Source organism: Triticum aestivum, chromosome 2B, assembly GCF_018294505.1.
Source record: "Triticum aestivum cultivar Chinese Spring chromosome 2B, IWGSC CS RefSeq v2.1, whole genome shotgun sequence".
NCBI lineage: Eukaryota > Viridiplantae > Streptophyta > Magnoliopsida > Poales > Poaceae > Triticum > Triticum aestivum.
In genome coordinates, this window is record NC_057798.1 from 117,425,401 (window position 1) to 117,435,514 (window position 10,114).

The 10,114-nt window shown below is 44.9% G+C and overlaps 1 protein-coding gene and 1 long non-coding RNA gene across 2 annotated transcripts in view; both read right to left on the reverse strand.

Annotated features, from left to right (window-relative positions):
- Nucleotides 1–8,519, reverse strand: part of LOC123039074 (uncharacterized) — a 12,319-nt gene extending 3,800 nt beyond the window's left edge. Inside the window, exons 1-2 of the mRNA XM_044462373.1 lie at nt 6,729–8,519; nt 6,447–6,575 (exon numbers count right to left, since the gene is read on the reverse strand). Coding sequence (XP_044318308.1) covers nt 6,447–6,575; nt 6,729–7,055 — 456 coding nt within the window. The 5' untranslated portion in view covers nt 7,056–8,519. The remainder of the gene's footprint in view (nt 1–6,446; nt 6,576–6,728) is intronic.
- A 128-nt stretch (nt 8,520–8,647) lies between these two features.
- LOC123040738 (uncharacterized) lies at nt 8,648–9,849 on the reverse strand. The gene is made up of 4 exons (XR_006418250.1): nt 9,637–9,849; nt 9,429–9,540; nt 9,293–9,332; nt 8,648–9,178 (listed from the first exon to the last, which is right to left on the reverse strand). It is a non-coding gene; the product is annotated as an uncharacterized lncRNA (long non-coding RNA).
- Nucleotides 9,850–10,114: the final 265 nt, after the last annotated feature.

The following is a 10,114-nucleotide window of genomic DNA, read 5'->3' on the forward strand; positions in this document are numbered from 1 at the left end:
TGCTCCTCCGAGTGTTGGTCCAAACTAGAGCATCGTGCGGGACCATTCCTTGGCAACTTGGATTACGTCGGTACCTGTACACTTAGCTCATCTGTGTGCCCTGAGAACGAGATATGTGCAGCTCCTATCGGGATATGTCGGCACATCCGGGCGGTCTTGCTGGTCTTGTTTTACCATTGTCGAAATGTCTTGTAAACCGAGATTCCGAGTCTGATCGGGTCTTCCTGGGAGAAGGTATATCCTTCGTTGATCATGAGAGCTTATCATGGGCTAAGTTGGGACACCCCTGCAAGGTATAAACTTTCGAAAGTTGTGCCCGCGGTTATGTGGCAGATGATAATTTGTTAATGTCCAGTTGTAGATAACTTGACACCAGATACGAATTTAAAACGCATCAACAGCGTGTGTAGCCGTGATGGTCTCTTTTCGGCAGAGTCCGGGAAGTGAACACGGTCTTTGGGTTATGTTTGACGTAAGTAGGAGTTCAGGATCACTTCTTGATCATTGCTAGCTTCACGACCGTTCCATTTGCTTCTCTTCTCGCTCTCATTTGCGTATGTTAGCCACCATATCTTGCTTAGTCGCTGCTGCAACCTCACCACTTTACCCCTTCCTTACCCCTTTAAGCTTTGCTAGTCTTGATACCCATGGTAATGGGATTGCTGAGTCCTTGTGGCTCACAGATTACTACAACAACAATTGCAGGTACAGGTTATGCGATGATCATGATGCGAGAGCGATGCTTGCTTGCGTTGAGTTCTTCTTCTGCTTCTTCTTCGATCAGGGGATAGGTTCCAGGTCGGCAGCCTGGGCTAACAGGGTGGATGTCGTTCGAGTTTCTGTTTGTGTTTCATCTGTAGTCGGATGATGCTCTTATGTATGATGTTGTTGTATGCTTGGGGCATTTGTGCCTTATGTATGTATCCCCATCTATTATGTAATGTTGATGTAATGATATCCACCTTGCAAAAGTGTCTTCAAGATGCGCTTCTATCCTTGGTGGGACCTTCGAGTTCCTTTAGGATAGGGTCGCATCTTGGGCATGACAAATGATGCCGCACACAAATCAGCACACGATTTACGTGAGCTCCTGGACAAAAAATCCGGAACGGCCAGGTCCATCTATGGATCTAGGAAGCATGCTCCGGCACAGGATCACAGCAACCAAAACGATTATATTGATCGAATACCAGCTCGGAATCAACACCGAACACAACAACCATCGATAGCATGCCATGGCACATCCAAATACAGGGGTGCTGTGCACCCCCTGTGCTTCACCGATGAGGTGCTGGATTATGAATTTCCAGAGGGATTCAAACCCATGAACATAGAGGCATACGACGGAACAGTGGACCCTAGGGTCTGGATTGAGGACTTTATCCTTCATATCCACATGGCTCGCGGAGATGATCTCCAAGCCATCAAATACCTACCCCTCAAGTTGAAAGGACCAGCTCGGCACTGGTTGAAAAGCCTCCTTGAAAACTCAATTGGTAGTTGGGAAGAACTTGAGGATGCTTTTAGGGCCAATTTTCAAGGGACCTATGTCCGACCTCCGGATGCAGACGATTTAAGTCACATAATTCAACAACCTGGAGAGTCAGCCTGAAAGCTTTGGAACAGATTTCTCACTAAGAAGAATCAAATTGTCGACTGCCCGGATGCCGAAACCTTAGCGGCTTTCAAGCACAGTGTCCGGGATGAATGGCTTGCCAGACACCTCAGCCAGGAAAAGCCGAGGACAATGGCAAACCTAACAAGCCTTATGACCCGCTTTTGCGCAGGCGAGGACAGTTGGCTGGCTCGTAGCGGCACCAGCGACCCAGACACATCCGAAGTCAGGGATGGCAACAAGAAGCCACGACGCAATAAAAACAAGCATCGAAACAATAAAGACAGGCCAGATAACACATCGGTCAATGCCGAATTCAGGGGATCTCGACCCGGTCAACGAAAAAAGCCATTCAAAGGCAGCAGAGATGGACCGTCCAGCCTAAACAAGATTCTAGACAGATTATGTCAGATTCATGGCACCCCCGAGAAACCTGCAAATCACACCAACAGAGAATGCTGGGTTTTCAAGCAGGCCGGCAAGCTAAACGCCGAACACAAAGGGAGGGAGACGCCAAGTGAAGACGAGTATGAGCCTCACCAGCCGAACACTGGGGGACAGAAAAAAGTCCCACCAGAAGTCAAAATAGTGAATATGATTTACGCAACACACATACCAAAGAGAAGGCGCAAGCGCGCACTCCGAGACGTATACGCTGTAGAGCCCGTCGCCCCCAAGTTCAATCCTTGGTCAGCCTGCCTTATCACCTTTGATCGCAGGGATCATCCGACTAGTATCCGGCACGGAGGATCGGCTTCCTTGGTGCTCGACCCAATAATTAACGGATACCATCTCACCCGGGTCCTTATGAACGGCGGCAGTAGTCTTAATCTGATATATTAGGACACTGTCCGCAAAATGGGGATAGACCCGTCAAGAATCAGCCAAAGTAATACTACCTTCAAAGGAGTAATACCAGGCGTAGAGGCCCGTTATCTTAAACTTAAGATGCCTGGTCCGCGTGGCGTCATCATAGTTAGCGGAAATACAGAGTGTTCCCTACGTGCAGAAGAATATGTGACGGCTCTAGCAGCCGAACACTGAACGACCTCTCCAACCAAATATATGATCGGTCGTCAAGACCACGGACACGGTTAGACGAGTCCGGCGCACCACCGGTTGTAAAAGCCCAGATAAATCTGAGCTCGGGTCTATGGATATACCCCCATAGGTGGTCCTAGGGGCTGCCCGCACGTAAAAAAACCATAGTTCGGCTTGACCCTATTAATACAATAACAGATTAAATTTTCATGGTTCGTTCAGAATAACCAACTTTTCGCACGAAGTCCTTCACCTGGGTTTTTCCTTTTTACAGATGATCATCGTGCTACAGCCTTCCAGGATACGGCACAAGAGAGACAAAGGCACAGACGTGCAGCAGGGCTCACTGAAAGGTTTCTTTTTAGATTAAGGTGGCATCTCTTGTTGCTTCATACCCGCTGGACAATTATCACAATCGGGAGGGATACTGGCATTATTGGCATTTCGTCACGCCAGTTTAATGCATGTACCTGGAGACTCAGGGCTCATTATCGAGGGAGTTACTCAGCCCAGTATATGTTGTAAAAGTCTGAATACCTTAGGGAGTGTTCGGCGTCGCGAGTTTGGCCTTATATGCATCAGCTCCGAATCATGTCTTTGGTCAAATGTTGGATTTGCCTGGCTCCCGTGTTTTGCTACCTTACGTTCCACTCTATCGGTTAAGGTGGCATCGGGAGAACTACTGCGATTGTGCCCTGGTTCATTCGGATGAGCACCTCAGTAGAGAAAGCCGAAAACTGACTGTCATGATGTAGCGTGAGACTGGTCAACCACTCGATGACTTAGCGGAACATCGTGATTCCTCCGCATTAATGAAGGACCGGTTTCCCGGTCACGTACGAACACGCACTGTATTCAGATGAGCGCAGAAGTACCAGGGGCTATATAGTAGCCCCACCGTCAAAATCCTATGGCTAAGTGAAAGTGTTAAAGCTATATAGTCCGATTGCCTGGTTCGCCGCACTATCACCTCCTTAATGGACCAAGACGTTGGATCAAGTGTGATTACGCTTTTTCGAACACCCCCGCATTATATGCGTGGGGGCTGAAGCCAACGACTGCAAACTTTCAGGGTATATACATACATAAACGGCCGCACAGGAGGCACTATAGTACTTTCGGGCAAAAGTATAAACACAGCCTTTATAATCAAAATAGCATTGTTTTTACAAATACATGTCACTCGAACATGGTACTCTTCGAGCACTGAGCCTCTATTAAACGGGCGCCTTCTAGGACTTCTTCAAAATAGTGCTCGGCCGGGTCCTGGCCTCCCGCCGGACCCTGGGTCGCAATAGCGGTGGCCTCCATCCCTGCCCAATATGTTTTAACATGGGCAAGAGCCATCCGCACACCCTCTATGCACACCGACCTCTTCATAGCGTCGATATGCGACACGGCACCAAGGAATTGTTGCACTAAACCAAAAAAACTGTCCGGCCTTGGTCCCTTCGGCCAAAGATGATCCACGACAGACCTCATAGCAAGCCCGGACAACCTATGGAGCTTGGCCCACTCAGCCATTTTGTCATTCAACGGCAGCGGACACGTCGGGGCACTGAACTGCGACCAGAACAACCTTTCCACCTCACGATCTTTCTGATCTTTGTAAAACTCAGTCGCATCAGCAGCACTCTTTGCCAAGTTCGCATACGCATCTGCAGCACACCATAACTGATCCAGAGGGGCATACTTCGGATCTCCAAACTTCATCCGCAACAAAAAGGGCCTCCCAGCCATGATATCCCCGCCTTCACGGAGCTCTTCCCTTATTCCTCTAATTTCAGAGCGAGTTTCCTTGGCTGCTTCCAAGGCCTTCTTTAGGTCGGCCGTTTTAGCTTGGCTTTCCTTTTCAAGGAGCTCATACCGGTCGGCGGCATCTTTCAGTTTGACAACCATTTTGGCTATCTTATCTTCGCTCTAACGATGAGCAGCCTGTTCGACACTTAACTCATCGGCCGCCTTTAGGGTGGCCGCATCACTTATCCTGGCTTGCTCCTTGGCTCGGGCGAGTTCTGCTCAAAGGGTCTCCAAGGCAGCAGTTTGATGTCTACTACATAACCTTCTTCTTGTAGACGTTGTTGGGCCTGCAAGTGAACAGGTTTGTAGGATAGTAGCAAATTTCCCTCAAGTGGGTGACCTAAGGTTTATCAATCCGTGGGAGGCGTAGGATGAAGATAGTCTCTCTCAAACAACCTTGCAACCAAATAACAAAGAGTCTCTTGTGTCCCCAACACACCCAATACAATGGTAAATTGTATAGGTGCACTAGTTCGGCGAAGAGATGGTGATACAAGTGCAATATGGATGGTAGATAAAGGTATTTGTAATATGAAATTATAAAAACAGCAAGGTAACAAGTGGTAAAAGTGAGCGTAAATGGTATTGCAATGATAGGAAACAAGGCCTAGGGTTCATACTTTCACTAGTGCAAGTTCTCTCAACAATAATAACATAGATAGATCATATAACAATCCCTCAACATGCAACAAAGAGTCACTCCTAAGCCACTAATAGCGGAGAACAAACGAAGAGATTATGGTAGGGTATGAAACCACCTCAAAGTTATCCTTTCTGCTCTATCTATTCAAGAGTTCGTATTAAAATAACATAAAGCTATTCTTTCCACTCAATCCATCATAGAGTTCATACTAGAATAACACCTTAAGACACAAATAAACCAAAACCCTAATGTCACCTAGATACTCCGTTGTCACCTCAAGTATCCGTGGGCATGATTATACGATATGCATCACACAATCTCAGATTCATCGAACCAACACAAAGTACTTCAAAGACTGCCCCAAAGTTTCTACCGGAGAGTCAAGAAAACGTGTGCCAACCCCTATGCATAGGTTCATGGGCGGAACCCGCAAGTTGGTCACCAAAACATACGTCAAGTGGAACGTGATATCCCATTGTCACCACAGATAAACACGGCAAGACATACATCAAGTGTTCTCAAATAAAGACTCAATCCGACAAGATAACTTCAAAGGGGAAACTCAATCCATTACAAGAGAGTAGAGGGGGAGAAACATCATAAGATCCAACTATAATAGCAAAGCTTGTGATACATCAAGATCGTGCCATAGAGAGAACACGAGAGAGAGAGAGAGAGAGAGAGATCAAACACATAGCTACTGGTACATACCCTCAGCCCCGAGGGTGAACTACTCCCTCCTCGTCATGGAGAGCGCCGGGATGATGAAGATGGCCGCCGATGATGGGTTCCCCCTCCGGCAGGGTGCCAGAATGGGCTCCCGAGAGGTTTTTGGTGGCTACGGAGGCTTGGGGCCGCGGAACTCCCGATCTATCTTGATATTCAATGTTTTCAGGGTACGTAGGCTTATATAGGCGAAAGAAGTCGGTCGGGAGGTGCTCGAGAGGCCCACGAGACGGGGGCGCGCCCAGTAGGGGGGGCACCCTCCTATCTCGTGGCCTCCTCCAGGCTCTTCTGACCTGAACTCCAAGTCTCCCGGGTGATATTCTTCCAAAAATCATGGTGCCGAAGGTTTCGTTCCGTTTGGACTCCGTTTGATATTCCTTTTCTTCGAAATACTGAAACAGGCAATAAAACAGCAATATGGGCTGGGCCTCCGGTTAGTAGGTTAATCCCAAAAGTAATATAAAAGTGTATAATAAAGCCCGTAATCATTCAAAACAGGTAATAAAATAGCATGAATGCTTCATAAATTATAGATACGTTGGAGACATATCATAGCTCCATCTGCAGTCACAGCATATTATAGATACTAGCATAATGCTACTCTTAATATTTGCTGACTACCCAAAAATACATACCATGTGCCTCGTCAAGATGCTTGTTCACAAGAACGATGTTGGCATCCGCCATGTCAAGCTGCCGCTTCAGCTCGGCAAAACCAGCAGTCCGGCCAACCGCCGGACCCTCAGCCGCCTGCACATAAAAGCAGCGCGATCATTACCTGGGACTATGATCCTCTGTTTACCGCCTCTGGACGGCAACCAGAGTCTCAGGGGATACTACCTATACAAAGCACACCTAGCATGTACGGTACTGTCAAAAATACACATATATTACTTGGTGTACCTCAAAGCCTCTTAGCAGGCTCGTAAAAGCTTCATTCAACCCGTTCTTGGCGGATGAAATCCTCTCAACCACCGTACCCATTAAGGTACGATGCGCCTCTGAGATAGCCGCTTGCTCCAGAAGGCCCATCAGTGTGTCCGGTTGTACACCGGACAGTCCGAGACTCTTTTTGTTGCTCTCCCTAGGAGCCGAATACTCCGGACTTCGGGTGGCCGAAGAGTTAACTTCTGGCCTTTGCGGATCAGAAGAAACCCTCCGTGACGACACCTCAGGGTCGTCCGCCACATGAGGCGGGGAGGCAGGCGGAGGCATCTCGCTCTCCATCATCTCCAGAAGAAGATCCCCCGAAGACGAACTCTGTCAAGAAGGGCTGCGAGCCGGACTGCAAGATATACTAGATCATTGATGGCACGCGTTGCTGCGCGCATCTATTTCTACAATGAAATGATAGGTATTTGATAAATAAATGACCACATGAAATATATTGAATTTACAACATAACCATACATTAGTTGTTGTGCCTATCTATTTCTGCAATGAAATGATAGGTATTTTGATAAATAAATAACCACACGACATATACTGAATTTACACATAAACATACATTAGTCGGTAATCCAAGAAAATCTCATATATATACTCCGTAAAGGCAAGGTCACATATACAAATTGGCTTGGTATAACAACATACAGAACAATTTAGATAGTAAATACAACTAATCAGTACAACTAATCAATATTAGTCCTTTTTAGAGATTCCAATATGGACTACATATGGAGCAAAATGTGTGAACCTACGCTCTAAACTATGTCTATATACATTCGTATGTAGTTTATATTGAAATTTCTTAAAAAACTTATATTTAGGAACGGAGGGAGTAGATTGTACACATCATGCGTAAATGGAATCTTCACGTGCCTCTACCAAAAGGCCACCATGTTCCGAAACAAAGAAGATTTATGTCTGCCTAATGCAGCTGGCTTTTTCTTGTGGAGGGCATCACATTCATAGGACAAGCATCCTAACAAGAATTAAATTAGTTGCAATATCAAGTAATGATATATACTAAATACTACAATACGAGCAGTAGCAGGGATATGCGGTAATCATACTTTTCCTTTTTGTTTGGTGTTTTGTTAAAGATCAATCAGACTGAAAGCTAGACGTAATAAAGTGGCAGACCAGCAATTCCATTTTATACATGAAAATGCTTCCAAAACAAACCAACATGGAAAATGGTGTCACTACACTTGTACAAATTAAGTAAGGTCCAACTTGAAATGTCAACCAATCAGCAACCACCTGTGTCGCTTACAGAAAAGATAACTATCCGGTCAGGACAACATAACTGATATAGCAAAGTAACATCATGTATAAAATGGAAGGCAAAGAGTTCTACACCAAAAGTGATAACTGAAATAAAAGAGAAGATATGCGTAAGATGTCAGTATACCTAGCGTGTATCCAGTGCGTCGTAGTTCAGCTGCTCAAGCTAGATATAATTACTTAGTTAGGCATTAATACTGAAATAAATTTCAAAGAAGATTCAATCAAATTTTATTGCACCAGCACATATAAATACATAAAAGACAAACTTGAATTCTCTTTGAAAACATAACATCCGTTCAATCGGCAACAACCATGTTTTCTGCAACACTATTGGAAAAGTTGAACAATAACAATACCCATGATTGACATGCTCGCTTCTTGTGTTGTTGTTTTTCATCTGACACAGAGCTATTGCAAGTTCGAACTATCTCTACCACTGTTGTGAAACCTTATTCAACAACCAAAAAGAAATGTCCTAAATTTAAGCCCAGCTGGAGCGATTAGTTTTTTTTTTTATCTCTAGGAAATATATACAAAGGGCTAGATGTTCTAAAGAAAGACAGTTACACGAATCTGTAGCAAACATTGCTTTTTGCTTAATCTTTTTGTCATACCTCGGAACTGTTATAAGCAAAATGAGTATTTATGAGGTCCAGGGAAATAAAATGGAACCGGTGTTTATGTTCTTGAGGCCAGCTTATAAGGTTCAATCATATCCGCTCCACGGTTGCCGTGCCATGACATGGTGAAAATAGATACTGAGTTTGTACGCAGGTACTCATGAATTAGAGAGCAAAAACAATCGTACCTAATTTATAATCTTCATGTAGTACTACTGCAACTCATAACTCAAAAAGGACCACATGATTTAGATAAAGATAACCTATACGATGTGTAAAAGTAAATTTCCTCCATAAATATTTTCATTACCTCATATATCACAATGTTTTCACCTGCAACTGCATCTATCAGTTCAGGAGAAAATTCACAGATTCAATGAAATATTGTCTGGGGTTGAGTGGAAGACTTAAGAGAAACAAAGCTTGCAAATTTGTAGGAATGTTGTCTAGTTACCTTGTAGAAGGAGATTTCACATCAACATCAGAGGAGGAGAGGATGTACTGCATAACCAGAAGAGGATTTTCAGCTACAGATAAGCATTGCCGAAGATTTTTTTTCTAAGATATTGTGACTGTGCAACGCAACATTCAGAAATGAAATCGGCAGTATTGTACCTTCCACGGAGTTAACCGGTTTCCTATCGTGGCCTTCTGCCTACAATCCCAAACACAGACATGTCAACATTCTGCTATTGTTACTCTCTCAACAGGTACACATTATTTGACAGGTTACAATGTATCCTCCACTTACAGATTTCAATCCAAGATATCATTGCTCTGGACGGCTATGGTGTCCTCGAGCTGCAGTATCCTGGACATGATGGTCATCACGCGCTCCCAAACCTCCAGTGTGCTGCACGAACCTGCCAACAATAAGCACCACCAAAATGAGCCGACACCGCCGTCCCCATGGGCAACCGGCAAACGGACACAAGACGGCCGGCAAATAGACGGCAAACCTCACGACGGTGCCCTTGGTGAATCATGGTGCGCCGGCCTCCAGATCCGGCTGGAGCAGGATGGTGTAGCTTCCATTGGCGATCTGCTCTTGAGTTGCCTTGAGGTCTCGGCATGCTGGAGGCGATCTTCTCCTTCCTCCCATTGGTTATCACAACCAAATCACAAAATAGTAATGAATATGCAAAGTAAATAAGAGAAATGGATAGATGTTTAGTAAACCTGGTTAGATAATTGATTCTTGAATTTGTATGGGTGAGGTTTCCCCTCAAAGTTAAATGCACAAGATACTTAGCATCAATTCCTATGACAAAACTGAATCGCCTTCCAAGTTCCTTTCTCTATTATAAACTAAACAAAAACGTTTATTCTTTTTTGTTCTGCTCAATCCAGTAAAAGTCTAAAAGAGAAAGAATTCAATTAAAAACGTATCACCAACATACAATGTGCACTTCGAAAAGCAATTAAACCATACATAAA